A 19509-nucleotide genomic window follows, 5' to 3' on the forward strand; every position below is an offset into this window, starting at 1 on the left:
GCTCGACACAAGGATGAGTCTCCACTCCCCAATTCAGGTCAGAGTCTGCTAACTTTAGTAGAGTATCCTAGCTAAGAACCTCCCTTTTTCTTCAGTGGCTGAATTTGGCTTCAACTAGTTAGCTAGTTGTGGCCTCTCCTGGGCAGAAAGGATCTGGCCACTGTGCCAGATCAACTGTACGTGGAGCGGCCCTTGAGAAATGCTTTGAAATTTCAGTTGGTACAGAATGCTGCAGTCAGAATGTTGACTGGAGTGGGTTGTAGGGATCTTTCACTCCATTCTTACCTCATCTACACTGGCTCCCAGTTTCTTTTCAAGCACAATTCAACCTACTGTTGTTGACCTTCAAAGCCCTATATGTTTTGGGACAAACATACCTGAAAGACCACCTTATGAACCTGGCCTGACAACTGCGGTCATCTTTGGAGGCCGTTTCAGTTGCCCTCATTTTCTAAGATTAGGTTAGTGGCAACCCAGGGCCTTCTTGTCACAGCACCAAAGCTCTAGAATTCTCTTCCCAGGGAGATTTGTCTGTCCCCTTCTGTTGCCATCTTCTTCCAGCAGGTGAAGAGGTTTTTTTTGTTTCATTTGGCATTCCCTCATTGATCCCTCCTTCCTAATCAATGTTTTTATCCTTTGTAGGCATTTTAATTCTGTTTTGTATGCATTTAAACTCTTTTTAAAAACTTTGTTTCTAAATTATTTTAATGATGTGTATTTGAGGGGGGGGCTGATTTTAACGGTTTTAAAATATAATTTTATCATGAATGTTTTAAATTGTTAGCTGCCTTGGTGGCCCTTGTAAGAACAGAAAGGTGGGACATAAAATGCTGTAAACAAACAAACAAAATTAACCAAACATGGCCCATAAGTTTCAGCTACACAGAAATATTAAAGAACAGCAATTTTCCTAAAAAATAAAAATGTGTCATAAATAGAATGTTTTCCTCCTACGACATCTGTGTTGTTGTCATCTCTTAACATTTACAATTCTGCTTGTAGCAGCAATCACAGAAAAGACCTTTATGTAATTTAATTTTTAATTCCTATATTGAAACTTTTCCTGTTTTTACCATATATGTTTATCAGGAATGAAGACAATTCAGAGAATGCAGCAATTCTAAGGTTCTGACAGGTATTTAGAGATAAAACCAGGAACAATTTTGCTTTTTTTAAAAAGTAGTAGTGGAACACATCTGAAACATTGTGCAATCCTTGGAAACTGATCACAAAGATGTTCCATAGATGTGTTTTCAACCTTAGCCCTAGCAAACACATTTTTTTGCATCTGGCAAGAACCACTGTCCTTCTTTGGAGTCTGGAGAAGGATGGGGGCTCTCCTTGACCTTGTGCTGACCTCAGAGAGGCTGAGAAAGCTATTTCGTTGCTTTCTGAATGTTTCTGAGGCTCAACTCAAGGATGATTCTCTGCCATGAGCAATGATGATGGCGCTCTCGCCCGAGTTAACATCGCAGCTAGAGGTATCAGCATTGCCAGAACCAGAAGCCAGCCCCTGACTCCTCACAAGTTGATAGCTTGCCAGCACCTGAGCCTATAAACCCCGCACCTGGTCCTGCAGCAGCCGAGGAGGCACAGGTGCAATCAGGGAGCCCGCCTGATTCACCTCCGCGGGTGGTTCAGCTAAGGGAGTGGCTCCGCAAAGACTTAGCCACCTGCCGTCGAGATACACACTGGCAGAGAAGGGGAGCTCCAAGTCCTGAGTATTAGCAGGAGCACTGCCACTGCCACGGGAAGCCCGGCAAGAGGCCTATATAACTCCCACTCAGCATTGGGCTCTCGTAGAAGCAATGAGTCACCTCCGTGCGTGCCTCACATCCACCTTTGGCTCCTGTCCTCAGACCTCCACTCTGACTTGGATTCCTGGCTCTCTGACCCCTGCTTTGGATGACCCCTCTTTCGGACTCAAGATTTGGCTTTTGCTCTGACTCTTTTGGCAACAACCTGAGATCAGACTTGACTTCTGTCTCTCATCCCAAGCCCCGCCCGTGACAGTCTCCACTCCCCATTAGGGGTGTGCGGAGGGGGGGGATGTTTTCAGATTCGGGCATAATAAAGCCGATTTCCCCCCCCAGTATTCCCGAATATACCTGAATACCAATACCAGTATTGTATTGGTACCCGAAAATATTCAGCTCCATTATATCCTATGGGGCCACTGCAGCAAAAATCTTCTAATGAGTATTCCGTGGGCTGGGGGGGGAAGGGGTTTGAGGTAGAGGAACCAAATTTGTACTGTACCTGCTGGAGCCTCTCCCCAAAAGAACCCCAAAGCTTTGAAAAGATTGGACCAGGGAGTCCAATTCTATGTGCATCCAAAGAGGATGACCCCAATCCTCCATTGTTTCCTATAGAAGGGGGAAAAGGCAGGCAAGCAGTGTCTCCGAGAGAATCTCTGCACTAGAAACTAAGTGAGGTATGGTGTGAAGGGGCATGCTTGCAAGGCCAGCAGCAGAACCAGTGCAATGTGCCCCCTAAAACCAGTGACACTGTGGCAGTCAGTGCCCACACCAAACAGGACTCAGGTCAAATCTGAGAATCTCTGCAATATACACTGAGGGGGCATGTTTGCAAGGCCAGCAGCAGAAACAATGTGATGTGGCCACCAGAAACAGTGCCACTGTGGCAGTCAGTGCTCAAACCCAACAGGACTCAGGTCAGTCTGAGGATCTCTGCAGTATAAAAGGCCTGGAAAGAGACAAAAATGGCATGAAAAAGAAGGTAAGTGGAGCCCTTTAAAGTTTAAAGCCTCCCAGAGCCCATATTCGGCAATGTTGAAAAAAGCCGGAAAAAAGCTGAAAACCCGAACCCTATTTTGGGGGGAGTGGTTGGCATTCAGTATTCGGCAACTGAATCAGATCAGAAAATCTGATTCGGTATGCCAAATATCCGAAAAATGTTGAAAAGGCATTTTTCCGAGTTTTTCCAGTTTGGTTTTACTGAATGCACACCCCTACTTCTCCGATTGAAGTCAGCGAGTCTGCTGAGTTCAGTATAGTATCCTAGCTGAGAACTCCTTTTCCTTAAGTGGCTGGGTTTGGCCTGGCTACCATGGCAGGGGAAATTTTTGGATTTTTTCTCAGCAAATTATTTTATGGTTCTCTTATTTTTTTTATTTAAAACGTTTATTGGCTACCTTTCTACCTTATAGAAACTCAAGGCAGCTTATAATGTAAATAATAATAAAATACAATAAAATACATAAAAACTACTAGTTTAAAACGACAATTTAAAACTATTGGTAACCAGCAGAACTAATCAAATGCCGTGATTATCATATGCCTCCTAAAAATCAAGAGTGAGGGGGCCAGGTTGTACCATAATCGTGGGGATGCCACTGAAAAAAGGCCTACTCTCATGTACAAACCAGATAAGCTTCTTTGGACAGTCAAGAAAGCCTCTCCCTGTGATATTAGTTCTCAGGCAGGAAAGTATGTGAGAAGACAGTCCTTCAGATATCCCGGCACCAAGCCATGAAGACCTTTAAAGGTCAAAACCAACACCTTGAATTAGACTCAGGAGTGGACAAGAAGCCAGTATAATTGCTGCAGGACTAGGGTCACATGATCATGGTAACTGACCCCAACTGACCCCAACATTCTGCACTAGCTGCAGCCTGTGAACACTCTTCAAGGGTACCCTCAAATATATTTATTTATTTATATTTACATTTATATCCCGTCCACCCTGTGAACAGGCTCTGGGCGGCTTACAGGAGATGGCTGACAGGCCGATACAAATAAAACAATAAAAATATTAAAATCCCTTAAAAACAACCTTAACAATAAAGTGCTCGCTACAGCAGAGTAACCTTAAGATGAATGGCGTTGTATCTGCATTCCTTCTGTCTTCAGATCTTAAAATCAGTCCCACGGTCCAGATGTTCGCCAGTGAGGCTCAGAGCGGGCCAGTCCGATATTCCGGATTGATGGTAACTGTGGTGGCGGCTCCTATTTGAAAGCCTGGCGGAAGAGCTCCGTCTTGCAGGCCCTGTGGAACAGAGAGAGGTCCCGCAGGGCCCTGATCTCATCCGGGAGATCGTTCCACCAGTAAGGAGCCGCCACCGAAAACGCCCCGGCCCTGGTAACGGCAAGTCTCACCTCCTTGGGGCCCGGGATAGATAGACATTGTTGGGCCCCAGACCGTAGTGCTCTCTGGGGCACAAATGGGGAAAGACGGTCCCTCAGGTAAGCCGGACCATGGGCATATAGGGCTTTAAAGGTAAGCACCAGCACCTTGAAGTGAATCCGGTAAGCAATTGGCAGCCAGTGCAGCAGCTAAGCACAGGCTGGATGTGTTCCTGACGCAAGAGACCCATCAACAGCCTGGCCGCAGCATTCTGCACCAGCTGCAGCCTCCGGATTTGGAACAAGGGCAGCCCCATGTAGAGAGCGTTACAGTAATCCAATCTTGAGGTGACCGTCGCATGGATCACCATAGCCAGGTCGCAGCGGTCGAGGAAGGGAACCAACTGCCGAACCAGCCGAAGATGGTAAAAGGCCGATTTTGCAGTGGCCGCTACCTGGGCCTCCATCATCAGAAGGGGATCCAGGTGCACTTCCAACCTCCTAACCTCCGGCGCTGGCACTAATAGCGCCCCATCGAAGGTTGGGAGCGGGAGCCCCAACCTCTTACCGCCACAACTCAGGCATAGGACCTCCGTCTTCGCCGGATTCAGCTTCAACCGGCTCAGCCTAAGCCAACCAGCCACGGCCTGCAACACCCGGTCCAGATCTTCCGGTCTGGAGTCCAACTGGCCGCCCAACATCAGGTAGAGCTGGGTGTCATCAGCGTACTGATGACAACCCAACACAAACCTCCTAGCCACCTGGGCAAGGGGGCGCATATAGACGTTAACATCGGGGAAAGCACAGTGCCCTGAGGCACCCCACACTCAAGTGGGCATCTCCCGGACTGCTGTTCCCCTAGCGCCACCCTTTGTCCCCGACCCTGGAGAAAAGCGACAAGCCACTGTAAGGCAAGCCCCTGTATCTCCACGTCGGCGAGGTGGTGAGCGAGCAGCTGGTGATCGACCATGTCAAATGCAGCCAACAGGTCAAGCAGCAGCAGCACTGCCGAACCGCCTCGATCCAAGTGTCTTCGGAGGTTGTCAGTAAGAGCGACCAATGTCGTCTCTGTCCCGTGTCCCGGGCGAAAGCTGGACTGGAAGGAATCTAACATGGAAGCATCATCCAGAAAGCCCTGGAGCTGTGCCGCCACCGCCCTCTTGATTAATTTGCCCAAATAGGGCAAATTGGAAACTGGCTGATAGTTAGCCAATTCGGCCGGATCCAGAGACGGTTTTTTCAAGAAAGGGTGGACCATCGCGTCCTTGAGTGCCCCCTGGAACCGTCCCTCAGAGAGGGACTTGTTGATAATCTCCCTGAGGGCACCTTGAAACCCCCCGTGGCCCAATTTAATGAGCCCGGAAGGGCATGGATCAGGGTCGCACGTGGTTGGGCATATAGTCACAAGCAATCTGTCAACTTCCTCAAGGCTGAGCGGTCGAAACGATCCAAACCCAACGCGGACGTGCAAGGGGCCTCCAGTTCCCTTACTGTTTCAACTGTGGTGGGGAGGTCACAGCGGAACGACAAGACTTTATCCACAAAACAGCTCGCAAATGCCTCGCAGCCAATCTCCAATTCCCCAACATTTGGCTTGCCCTGAGGCAACGCTGTTAATGACCGAATTGTCCTAAACAATTGGGCTGGGCGTGAGCTAACGGACGCAATCTCGGCTGCATAGAACTCTCTCTTAGCAGCTTTGACTGCCATCTCATAGGATCTCATAAACGTCCTATAAGACGCTCTTGTAGCCTCATCGCGAGCGCGTTGCCACCGTCTCTCTAGTCATCTTAGCTCCCGCTTCATATCCCTCAGCTCCTGGGTATACCAGGGAGGGAGTCTGGAGCGGAGGCGCAGAGGGTGCCGGGGAGCGATCTCGTCGATGGCTGTGGAGACTCGGCTATGCCAGTCCTCCACAAGCTCGTCTAATGAGCCGCCGGGGGGCATTGGATCCCGCAGAGCCCTCTGGAGCCACAAGGGGTCCATTAGGCTCCGTGGGCAAGCCAAAATACTCTTGCCACCTAAACAGGGTCGGGGAGGGATATTCAGACAAGCCTTCAGGGCTAGGTGGTCAGACCATAGTACAGCCGAAAGCTGTAATCCGGTCCACTGTTACCCCAGCCGCGAAGATCAAATCGAGCATGTGTCCAGCCTGATGAGTGGGGGTCGTTACAAGTTGGGAGAGTCTCAGTGCCGCCATGGACGACACCAGGTCTGCTGCCGGCATGGAGGTCGCGTCATCGGCATGGACGTTGATGTCATCCAAGACAATAAGCCTAGGGTGCTCCAGCGCCCAGCCTGCTACGGCCTCCAGCAGGGACAGTAAGTCATTGGCCAGAGCGTTAGGTGTTAGATTATATCTAACTAAGACATGGATCACTGTGACTAGACGACGCTGATCCAGGAATGGGTGCAGCTGGCACACCAGCCAGAGCTGGGCAAAAGCACTCCAAACCCAACAGCCACCTGATTTTCAAAGGTGACTGCTGTACTGAGCAGCTCTTCAAGCTGCGAACCTGGCTTTTCAAGGGCAGTGTAACCCCATCTGAGGTGGTGTAGATCTGAAGTCCCTGGCCTGCCTTTCTGCTAACCCAGAGCATCTCTGTCTTGTCAGGATTAAGTTTTAGTGTTTTGTGAGAGTGTGTGGCAACGGGCAAGGGGGTAGTCAAGAAACAGAAGAACAAGTGGATTTTTTTTGCAGCGGACATGCTGTGGAGGGAGGAGGAGAGAATTTCAAGAGCTCCGAAGTGACATGACTTTTCTTTTGTAGAAAATGGAGTTTTTTTCTGTCATTTTTCTCACCAGCATTCGAGCAAAAGACAGTAGTGGCCTTTTGGATTGTGTGTGTGTGTGTATAGTGTGCATGTGTGTGTGTGTACATATATCTATTTTACAATGAAGTGACCAATAATTGTACCAAAATGGGGCATTTTGTTGACTTGTCTTTGAAAAGGGGAAGTTGGTTTGTGGGTGGGAATGGAGGGGGAAGGGAATAATTTGTGTCATTAGTAATTTTTTTTAACCCAGTTTTAAAAAAAAGGAGACACACACAGAGAGAAAGGATTAAGTTTCAGCTTGTTCACCCTCATCCAGTTTCTTTCTGACTCCCAGCACTGGTTTAGAACATCAACAGCTTCCTTGGAATTAGGTGGAAAAGAAAGGCAGAGGTAAGTATCATCCACATATTGGTGACACTTCAAGCCAAATCTCTCAGTGGCTTCACTTAAATATTAAATAGCATGGTGGTAAGAACAAATCCTGTGGAACCACACAGGCCATGGGGCAAAGCAGGAATCCCCCAGCACCACCTTCTTGGGCCAGCCTCCCAGACAGGACTTGAACCACTGCAACACAGTGCCCCTTAGTCCTAGTGCTGAGAGGTGGCCCAGTAGGATACCATGGTCAGTGGTACAGGAGGCCACTCAGAGTTCCAGTAGGCCTAGCAGGGCCCCATTTCCCCTCTCTAGTTCTCAGTAGAGGTTCTCAACCAAATTGACCAAAGCAGCCCCTGTTCCAAATCCTCACCTAAAGCCAGAGTGAAATGGGTCCAGAAAACCAGTCTCTTCAAAAGCCCCTGTAGTGGAGAAGCAACCACCCACTCTAGTTCCCTGCCCAAAAATGGAAGATTAGATTATTTGAAGATGAATACAAAAATACTGTCAAAGAAATTGGGGGAGGTGGTGGTTGTCCTCCTGGCTTTCCAGTGAGGCTGTAAAATAAAACAATTCTATAGAACATTTGGGGCAGTTTGCATCTAGGCCAAAGGGAATACACGCAGTGTTTTGTTTTTTTTAATATTTAAATATATTTTATAAATTTAATGTTTTTAACAATGTGATTTGGTATGGTTTCATTTTATTGTTACCTCCCTTGGGTAACAAGGTCGACAAAGAACACAGAAAAATTAAACAAAACAAAACAAAAAAATCAAGGAAGTCCCACATAAATATTTTTACAACACAAGAACAGCATACAATGCTCTACGAGCCTGGTGTTATGTCATGCATGGCTAAGATAAACTAACAACTAAATTTAGAAAATCCTGCAGGAATTTGCAGCAGCTGTGATCTACCCTGGTCTTAGACTGCAGCCACAAAAGCCAGAAGAATGAAACACTGAAAGAACAAATGATATTAGTTTTAAAGCTACTTCAATCTCTTAAATAACAAAGAATGCAGACAGCTAACATACTTGTATGCTGGAGAAATTAATTAACTATATTATGAGTTTATGTCAGATCAATGCTGAACTGAAAGAGATTAACAGTGCAACACTTGCACCCTTTTAAACCCTTAATTTAACTCATTTTAGGATTGCACTGTAAAACCAGAAGCTGATCTGTTTCATATAGTCAACATCTAGAAATCAGAAGTAAAAATCTTCAATTATAATAACCTATGGAACAGTTTTTGTATGTGGGACATAATTTAGTTTGTAACATAGTGACCAGGGGTGTGCATTCAGATCTACCGAAGCCAAAAATCTACGTAAAAAACCTTACTGGTATTTTTTGGGTAGATATCAGCATTCCAAATGTATCCGGGTTTTCTTGTGGAAAACGGAAAAAAATCCCTGAAAAAATCCTGGATATATTCAGGAATTACTGGGCAGATCCGAAAACAGCAGAGAGCCTGGAGCAGATTGCTCCTGCCTCTCAGCTGTTTGTAGGGCTTCTACTGCAGTCCCTTTAAAGGTTAAAGGGACGGCAGAAGACAGCCCAAGGATCAGCTGTGCTGGTGGGGAGCAGACTGTTCCTGCCAACTTGGCTTGGGGCTGGCTTCTTACGCAGCTTGGTTTAAACCAGGCTACAGAAAAAGCCAGCCTCAGGATCTGCTGTGCTGCTGGGAACCTGGCTGCAGGAAAAGCAAGTCCAGCCAGGATGTTCTGTGCTGTGTGGAGCACTTTGCTCCTGGTTGTACAGCAGCTCCTGGGGCTCACTTCTTGTGCAGCCTAGTTTAAACTGGACTGCAGAAGTGAACCCAGCCAGGATCTCCTGTGCCACATGGAGCACATTGCTCCCAGCAGCACAGCAGCTCCTGGGGCTCACTTTTCCTGCAGCCTGGTTTCAATGGAGGAGGAGGAGGAGGAGACCATTCACTCTGAGTCTCAGAGCGGCTTACAAACACCTTTTTGTTCCCCTCCACACAACAGACACACTGTGAGGTAGGTGGGGCTGAGAGAGCTCTTTCAAAAACTGCTCTTTCAAGAAAAGCTCTGACAGAACTATGGCTTGCCCAAGAAGCAAGTCCAGCCAGGATCTTCGGAGCCCACAGGGAGCAGATTGTTCCCTGCTGGCTCAGCTTTGTACTTGCTTTTTTTTTTGTTAAAACTAGTACTTTTCTTCTCAGGTCTATTGGACCCCCCAAAATTCAGGATTTTCAGAAAAATCCCAGATCTGAATACTGTGCCAGTACTGGCATTTGGGATTTTTCGGAAATCCTGAATTTTTTTCAGGTCCAATAAATTCAAACTGAAAAATATCGGTTTTTTAAAAAAATTGCACACCCCTATTAGTGACAGGTGTATTTAAAACCAAGAAGCCATAGATATTCTTTTTAAATGACTTCAGCCAAGAAAGGTAAATGTCCATTAAGCCATTTTCACATATTACAAACTTAATAGTCAGAAACTACTCTTTTGACAAGAATATGAACATTTTAATCTGTGAATCTTAATCACTGAAATAGAAGCATGTTCAACAAAAGAAGTCAGACACAAAGTGATATAGTACACAAGCACAGTGCCACAGATTGATACTTAGGGAACCTATAAAGGGAAAACAACAAAACAGGAAAGGAAGAGATTAGGAACTGAACAGAGGGATTAAATAAGCAGAGTTTCAAGCACAGATTTTTGAAGTGTTATCATTTAGAGTTTTACTGTAAAAATCACCATCTACATCCTTCTGTTCACCTGGTACTATGAACTAATATTCAAAATTAATTCTATAAACAACTACATTTTAAAATGCTTGAAAGAAAGGGTACATAGTTGTATAGTCCATTTAACATCTACCCCAAAAAGCTAACAAATGGCATGTCACTAAATTATCAGAACCACCTAATGTTTTGCTTCTTTTTCTTTTCTTGAGCTGTTGATTATTGCATAGTGTACTTTCTATAGTCAGATATACGTCAATTTAAGGAATTATTCAAAATTTATGTATTTAGGCATGCCAAATGCCCCTGGAGAAGGGCCTTGCCTCTTGGGTTGGCAGGAGAAACAGTGGGGGGCAGGGTGGAAATGATGTTGGGTTACGTGTCAATGTCACACCTGAACAACAACCCAGATGTGATATCAGACAATACTCTAGAAAATCCATGGTAATACCATAATTTCTAGAGTGACACCTGATGTGCTGTCAGCACTAATGTAGCCCAATATTATTTCTGCCCCTTGCTCCACCCCCGAAATTCCAGGGGATGGCAGGACACCTCCTCAGTTTGGTGTAGTGGTTAAGTGCGCAGACTCTAATCTGGGAGAACCAGGTTTGATTCCCCACTCCTCAACTTGCACCTGGCTGGATGACCTTGGGCAACCCATAACTCTGGCACAGCTGTTCTTGAAAAAGAGCAGTTTCTGTCAGAGCTCTCTCAGACCCACCTACCTCACAGAGTGTCTGTTGTGGGGAGGGGAAGGGAAAGGAGTTTGTAAGCCGCTCTGAGACTCCTTCGGGTAGTGAAGGGTGGGGTATAAATCCAATCTCTTCATCTTCTCCTAGCATCCCTTTCTGTACTACTCACTTCTTCAGGCTCAGATGTAATTTTTTGAAGGAGTATACCTACTCACCTGGTGCAATTTTGCCATCCTGTGCAGCAGGTCCATCTTTCAGCACATTCTTTACCTGGAGAAACTCATCTGGCCTGTCTCCACCAATTATTGTAAAACCAAATCCCATAGTACTTTTTTTCAGTGATGTCCGTATGAGTGCTCCTATTAACTGGGATGGGTCTCGGGTAAAGAGAGATTTCACTGGTTCTGCACACAAGCAAAAAGTATTCCATATTACATTCAGGAATCAGGTACCCAGCTAAAACAACACAGTATTACAGAACTAAACAATTTAACAAAAACATTTGACTGCAAGAAAGATCAAATAAGATCAGCTACAGAGATGCAGCAAAGACTTAGAATGGCAAATTTAGAGAGAATAATTTTATAGATTTTTTGAGATTTGGAAAAAAGTCTGAACAAATGTTCAAAACAGGATTACAGGTGAAACCAAGCTAGGCATTAATAATGGAATAGTGCCACCAATGGGGAAACTCTGTAATGTAATGGGTATAGGAGTGTTAAGTGAATTCAGATACAAAGAACAAGCTAAACATGGTTGTGACTACTTGGTTAAAGAGACAGCTCTATGAAAAGAAATTGAACTGGGCCTTCATTTTACACAAGCAAGAGACTACTGTAGTTTTGGAATAGAAATGTGAAGACTGAGGGGGGAAATGCCCACCTCCCCATTTTCTCCCCTCCCAGCAGTGACACTAGAGATGATGATGAAGAAGAAGAAGAGAAGAGATTGGTTTTATACCCGGCCCTTCACTACCCAAAGGTGTCCCAGAGCGGCTTACAAACTCCTTTCCCTTCCCCTCCCCACAACAGACACCCTGTGAGGTAGGTGGGGCTGAGAGAGCTCTGACAGAAACTGCTCTTTTTCAAGAACAGCTCTTATCTGAACTACAGCTTGCCCAAGGTCATCCAGCCAGGTGCAAGTGAAGGAGTGGGGAATCAAACCCGGTTCTCCCAGATTAGAGTCCGTGCACTTAACCACTACACCAAACTGGCTCTCCAGATGTAAAAAGACCCTCTGGATTTTTTTCCCCCCTCCTGAGAATTAATAATGATGGAAGCCTTGGAAATTTCTGGCTGCACTGAAAAAATTCCAGTGAAATATTTTCTGCTTTGGAATGAGTGAAATACTTTTAAGATGAGCTTTCACTCATTCAAAATACACAACATGAAGGTTTTTATGTAAATCAGTATTCACATTAGACAATGATAATCCCAGTAAGCACATATATCATATTTTCAAGGATATATTTATAGCTTAAATGTCATAAATTCTGCCCACAACTGATACTTACTTATTTTAAGCCATCTTTCCACTCAACTTGTTCCCATATGATATAGTATGATAATGGTAACATTACCAAAGAGCTTATGTTTTCAGTGTTATAAAGTTTAACTTAATATCCAGATTATGGATAGGCACAAACTGGGGAAATGGAGGTTCATGATGGTTCGTGGTCTATAGTGTCTCATGAACCTTCACAAAACTTTCCACTTAATGAACCAGTTTGTGGTTCATGATGCAGCATGGCTTGCAAAAACCATTTAAAGGAATCCCTTTAAATGGTTTTTACAAGCTGCGCTGCAACCATGGCGTGACTTGCAAGTGAACTCAGAAGGCATTTAAACGCCTTCTGAGTTCACTCGCCAAGTTGCGCTGTGGTGGCAGCATGGCTTGGAGAAGGTTAAAGAGACTGCAGTCTCTTTAAATGCCTTCTCCAAGCCCCACTGCCAGCGCCAGCATGTCTGCCAACACAAACCACATGAACCCCCCAAAGCCACCTGGGAGGTTCACGGGTGCGGGATGGCATGAACCTCAGAATGTTTTAAACTGATTACAGCAATACTGACTTATGGAACATTAATGCTCACCTATGACATTTCAATAGTAACAACACATTGTTAAGGTTACATATCTAATACCCAAAGATTTTGAATTCTGTCTCTAAATTCATTTACACATTTTTAAATCTTATATTAGGCTTAGATTATTAAAAGTTTGCAGAAAGCACGACAAGGCCATGGGACTATAGCTGAATACACAGTTCTTGATGAGCACATAGCAGCAATGGAAGAAACCATCAAAAGTAATACCTGCAATTGGAGGGCCTCCATCATTTTGTCCCAGCTGTTTTCTTCGTTTGGCTTCCAAGACTGGATTTTCAAATTGGGTTTTCTGGTTAATGTGACTGTAAAATATGCAAAATGTTCACACACTTTCATTATGAAATATATCTTCTACAGAAAATACTTTTATATAAGTGGCCCTACAATAAGCTTTTAAAAAATTTTCTCAGTCCGACAATTTAATTAATTTATTTACCTTCAATTTGTATCCCGCCTTGCCGGTGCAAACTGGCTCAAGGCGGCTTACAGAATTTAAAATACAATAAAACCAATAAATACAATAAAATTTCAGTACGAACAATTACATAAAGTGCTAAATATACACAGATGGTGGGGAATTTCTATACATGGTCCGCTGGAGAAAGGCCATATCCGGCGTTGTTACATAGGGCTGTAGTATGTTCAGTTTGCAATGGTTGTCGAAGGTCAGGGAATTATCTTTCTTAAGAAAGAAAACTGTAGCAGCAGCTTTGAGAAGGAAGATTGAGGAAAACAGTGCTGGAGAAAGCACTTGTCCCTGCCTAAAAGTCTTTTGCTCCATCTGCTTTTCTTTCAGAAGGGATTAGTTCTAGACTTGGAAGCCAACTGGGGGATGGGAAACAGATGGGCAAAATAGGTGGGTGACAAGAACGGGGGGGGGTATAGAAAGGGAAAAGAGTTCAGCTTCTGCCTCTCACATATGCTGAGCTTGAAAAAAAATCCCTCCATTTTATAGGCATTTGGGACATGTCATCATAACTGCTAACTTGTTATATCCATGTGATATTCTATTATTTATTTACACCAAAAATTGCTTTCATATCAATTCAACCTAAATAATCCAGAAAGTATTTAAACATACAACATTGGATGAAAAAAGATGAAATAAAATGTATAAAAGTAGTGCCAATTTCACAGCCTGCATAAATAGAATGCATTTACCATTTTTATATATATATTAATATAATACCCACTGTGATTTAAGATACCAGTACTTCTAACAAGAGGAACTGAATTACTCCGACTTTTCTGATTTCTCTACATGTCTTCATTATACAACTAAGAGAAGCATCAGTTACATGCTTGCTGACACTGATGGGTCCTGCAAACAGTCTAATTCCTGATTGACTCATATAGCATCTTCACTGCTCAAATCTACAAATCATTTAGTGTATTCTTAAGTGACACTGGTCATAAATAACAAGTATAATCATTAAACTGACTATGAAAGATTTCTTTGGAGTAGTTTATATTTCTTTTCTCATTATTGTTAAAGAACAATAAACTTAGCATTTCCATGTAACAGATAAAGAATGTACAGCCTCTTATGACTAGTCTGAGAAAATTTGGGGACTTATCCTGATTATTAACTCGTAAATTATTAGGTTAGCTTCTAAGCAATGATGCTGTGGACTGGATGCTGATTTGAGTGTCATTTAAAGGAGAATATGTAAAGTACAACAACTTACTGTTTTGTATTCCAAAAGCACAAGATTATTCACTGATGGTAGGCATAAAATGAGTATGTGCTTCAGTGAGTTATGCAAGATTTAAACAAATCTCAAAACCAGCACTACCATATAATTTCAAATGAAGTGTGTATAATGAACTCTCCCATTACACCATACAGTTTTGGAACTGCTTCATATGTTTCTCAAACCCAGATTCATCACCATTTACTAAAAACATGTCCACGTCTGTGCAGCTACAGCCTTTTCAATCCTGAGTGGTTTACATCAGAGATGGGCAGGAGATATGCCACAGTCCACTGGCATACACAGATCACTGGCTATTTTGATTCATATAAATATGCTGAACTAGTGGAAACTTTAAGCAAGAGGGCCTACTCAGACCTCTTAATACACATCTTCTAGGTGTTTTAGCCTGGACATGGACAGAGGCTTTTCTGGGTAAGGAGGGAATCTTGGGTACATAGCTAAATGAGCCCTGGGCTGAACTTCTATTCCCTCCTATGTTACAGGTAAATACCTGGACATGACCAGAATAGTGAGCTTTTTGACACAAGATGAAGGACAAGAGTCAAAGGACTCTTTGACCTTGGCTATCAGCTCATGGCTTGCAGCCCTGAATAAACCATGGCCAGCCCAGAATGTTGGAGTTATAGAATGTATTTTTTAAAATTGTATTTGTGTATGTTTTAAGCTGCTTTGAATCCCCACTGGGGATAGGAATAGGATAGACATGTTTAAATAATTAAATAAAAATACATCACTGATAAATAGTTATGTCCTAATGCTTAAGAGATCCTGGGAATGTACTCTTGCTTTCTAAGAGTAAAATACACTGGAGCTCAGAGGCTCCAGTGGTAAAAAATAATAAGTACATAACACATAATTCACTTCACATAATTCACTATGCAGTTTTTAATTTTGCAACTAAATGCAATGTGGCAATCTAAAAGTGCAGGCATCTTCAAATGGCATCCAGCCCTACAAGTTTATTCAGTTCTCATTTCCCAGTGGAGGGATTATCTGGGAAAAAAATAATTGCAGCTCTATCTAACAGTGACAGAGAACACACACAACACGACAAGCAGAAAAATGCTTAGCTTTCTGTTAAGCATTCTATCTTAATTTCATATATATACTGAATTGTTCCATGTCTTATGTGTCCATTAAGTTATCAAAGTCAACTCTACAGTATCAGATTAAGGCCTATCTATTCTACAATTCTGTTTCCAACAGTTTCTGGGAAGATGACCCTGGTAGTTCAGAAGTTAAAGGCGAAAATGATGCCCATCCCTTTCAGCCCCAGCATCCAGTACTCAGAAGCATACATGCTTATCTTTCCTGATATATAAAAGCATTTTGGTGTATGACTCGCCTGAACGTTCCACACGCCTCCCTAGCCTTTGGGTACCTGACCTGTCGCTCAGCGGGGGGCCAATCCCCTGGCTGGATTGCATCCCTCCGTCACCTCGGCCCCACCCACAGACCTGCCAGGCACCCTCTGCGTGGGGCTGCCGGGTGGGATGGACACTCCGGCACTGGGATGTGTGTGAGCCCCAGGTCAATTCTACCACTGCCACACCATTCCTCATCGCCCCAGGCAGCCTCCAGGTAGCTGGGCGCTCTGCCACTAGGAAAGGGCTGCTGGATTGACGGCCACAGACGTGGCCTGCGGGACACCGCCACCTGGCCAGCCAGGGGGCCAGTTGTGCGGGGGGAAACCAGGGACCGTGGGATGATCCTCCCACCGCCACGCGAGACCTCCAACTGCCCCTGCCTCACCTTTCCTTGCGCCACTGCGTCTGGGCATGGGGAGGCCTACTCGAGCCCCCTCCGCTGCGCCCCAGTACAAGGACGCTGACTCATGGCCACGTCCCGGCCAGATTGCCTCTCTTCCGGCACTGCACTGACCACCACCAACCTGTCATTACCCAATCCCGCCTTTTGCGGCTGCTTGGCAGCCTCCTGGAGGGCCGGGTGGCATGGGGCCTCTCCGCCGGCAGCGCACTGGGCTCCTTGGCCCACCGGTGCCTCCAGCAGCCGTGAGAGAAATCAGGCCGGCCGACTTGGCCCACCAATGCCTTCATCCCGGCATGGGGGGGGGGCCTGCACCCGACCTCCTCCACCCGTGGGGGCCTCGAGCATGCCGGCTGGCAGGGTGCCGGCCACCCTGTCGTGGGAGGGCCGTTGCCGGTCACCTTGGCCCGCCTGGCATCAGGGCAGCTCCGTGGCCGTGCGCCTTCACCTCATCACTGCTGGGCTGTCCAGAGTGGGCGGGTGCCCACCGCCGAAACTAGCGCTTGTTGTCTCTTGCTACAACGAGCCTTCTTCCTAGTCATGGATATTACCAATCTGCTTTCCCAACAGTCACAGATGGCCTTTTCTTCTATCAAGCATAGTTATCTATATACTATACTATACTATATACTATATACTATATACTATTAGCCATGTGTGGCTGCAATCTGAGGATAGCTAAAATCTGTGGATCAGGGTGACTCGGAGGCTAAAGAGATTTTTGTGCACATTTGGCGGACTCACCAGGTATGCAGAAAAATCTGAAATGTTTTTTTAAAAAAACGGGGTTTAAATCCCTTGAAAGGTAAATCCTTACCTGCCTGATGGAGCCTGGAAGCCATGGTGGGCTGTTCAGGAGCTGCTCCAGACCCTGCCATGGTGGCAGCAGATGCCAGGAGCCATTCAGGGCCCTGCTGCAACAGGCACTGGGAGCCACTACAGGCTTCGAGCAGCTACCAGATACTGCCGCCACCAGGCCTCAATGTGGGTGGTTGGGGTGGACTCAGGAAAGGGCGGGGGGAGATGAGATTCCCCCCCATAAGTTTCACAGGCCCCTACTTGTTATATCTAATTCTTAACATAGCCTCATCTGTGGATTCTTACATCTGGAGACTGGAGCCATGAACAGACAAGACAGATTTTTTCTACAAACCTGAGAAAAGCTCTAGATTTGCAGAAAACTGTGAAACCAGAAAAACATACACTGGGGGGGGGGTTTAAATCCACCCCCAAATAACAGGAGCAGAGCCTATACGTTTACGAAAGGAGACCTCAGTGGTCACTGTGGTGGTGGTTAGGATAGAAGAACAATATTGCCAGCTTTTAAATTTTGACTACTGTCAGCAAAAGGGAGGGGGAAAGGTACTTTTCAGGGCTATTTTGGCTTCCCAGTGCACCCCTACTCTCCTTCCTCCTTTCCTGGAGGAAAACTTCACTGGGGTTGGATCAAACAGCAACAACCAAGCAACTTGTTACCAGTGTTCCCTCTAAGCTGAGTTGGTGTGAGCTAGCTCACAGCTTTTTAGCCTCTGGCTCACACATTTTTGTCTTAGCTCAGGAAGGATGGTTACAGAGCAAACTACTTTATGCAGTAGCCAAATCACTTGCCCACAAATTTAATGCCAGTAGCTCACACAGTAGAATTTTTGCTCACAAGACTTCACAGGTTAGACGGCGCATTACCACACAATTTGTGGAAAGCACACAGGTGCAGCAGCAGCAGCAGCAGCTACCAGATGACAGGACACCAGACAACTTGCCTGGGCTCAGCAGTAGTGAGACTTGACTTGGTCCGGCTGTTGCCACCACACATGTCACCTGAGTGACTTCCTGTTACCCAAGTTTTATAAATTGGCTAGACTTTTCCAAGAAGACAGGAAGATAAGCTGTGAGCCAGCGTGCTATAGTGGTTACAGTATCAAACTAGGATTTGGGAAATCCAAATTTACAACCTCACTCTGCCATGGAAGCTTGCCGGGTGACCTTGGGCCTGTCTCTCTTTCAGCCTGATCTACCTCACAGGGTTTTTGTGAGGATAAAATGGAGGAGGAACAGATGGTGTAAACTGCTTTGGATTCCCACTGGGGGGAGAGGTGGGGTATAAATGAAGTAAATAATAAAGCTGAAGACTGGGGAGGACAGATACAAGAAAAGATAGTAGATGGGAAGCAGAGAAAGAAGCAGAAAAAGGGGGCAAAAAACGGGAGCTGCCATGAGTAGACAGAGGAAGTAGTGTCGAGAAGGGGATACAGTTTTCTGCTTGCAATGTAGCTAATAGTAAACATCAATCACAAAAGCCGAAAACCCAAGCCACCTACAAACAGGACAGGGTTTGTACATACATGGAGGACTGTGGCTCAGTGGTAGAACATCTGCTTGGCATGCAGAAGGCCCAGGATCAATCCCTGGTATCTCCCATTAAAAGATCTGGCAGTTGGCGATGTGAAGGACCTCTGCCTGAGACCTTGGAGAGCCACTGCCAGTCTGAGTAGACAATACTGTCTTTGAGGGACCAAGGGTCTGATTCAGTATAGGGCAGTTTCATGTGTCCCCAGGTTTTCTGAAAAGTATTACTTTAAGAGTTAAACAAAACAAAAATAAAGCCAAAACAAATAGCCTGGTGAAGACTAAGCACACTGTATGGGGCATGGAGAGGCAGTTATGCAGGTTAGGTGTGAGACAGGAAATTTGTCTGCTCAAACCTCTGAGAGCTTATAGCATCCTGGAGGAGATATGTGCTATGTGTTTGTATGCACTTGTTGTGGACCTACTTGCCAACACCTCCTCAGATGAGGAAGAGATGGAGGAAGGTGGCCTCAGCCCTTGGATGCTACAGGAAGACCTACTGGACAAAGTGGAGACTCCATCAGGTACAGACAGGGAGTCTCAACCTGCAGTCAGTGTGCCATGCCCTCAGCCCTGCAGTCTGGGATTGGAAGCCGAAGCAGAGGCCCTGCAGCTGCCAGCCTCATCCTCAGGGTTGCCAGAGCCCTTGGAACACCAGAGAAGGAAGGCCCAGAGGGAGGCACAACAACAGTGCCATAGTGTGCGGCGGGCAGCCCAACACCAGGGAAACTGCTCACCAGGCAAACTCTGTCCAAACTCTGTCCAAGTCATTGAAGGATCAGCCACCAGGCAAACTCTGTCCAAGTCATTGAAGGATCAGACCTTGTAGGCCACTCAGCCATTGAGGACTTGCACCTGTCCCTGGATGAATCAGCAGGTTGAGGAGCTGCACCTGGCCTTGAATGACTCATGAT

The 19509-nt window shown here is 45.5% G+C and overlaps 1 protein-coding gene across 1 annotated transcript in view; it reads right to left on the minus strand.

Moving 5' to 3' along the window:
• MAGI3 (membrane associated guanylate kinase, WW and PDZ domain containing 3) overlaps positions 1-19509 on the minus strand; it is a 237437-nt gene that overhangs the window by 73860 nt on the left and 144068 nt on the right. The window contains exons 8-9 of the mRNA XM_015411482.1: positions 12972-13066; positions 10875-11063 (exon numbers count right to left, since the gene is read on the minus strand). Coding sequence (XP_015266968.1) covers positions 10875-11063; positions 12972-13066 — 284 coding nt within the window. The remainder of the gene's footprint in view (positions 1-10874; positions 11064-12971; positions 13067-19509) is intronic.

Source organism: Gekko japonicus, unplaced genomic scaffold (assembly GCF_001447785.1).
Source record: "Gekko japonicus isolate JY-2015 unplaced genomic scaffold, Gekko_japonicus_V1.1 scaffold437, whole genome shotgun sequence".
Lineage (NCBI taxonomy): Eukaryota > Metazoa > Chordata > Lepidosauria > Squamata > Gekkonidae > Gekko > Gekko japonicus.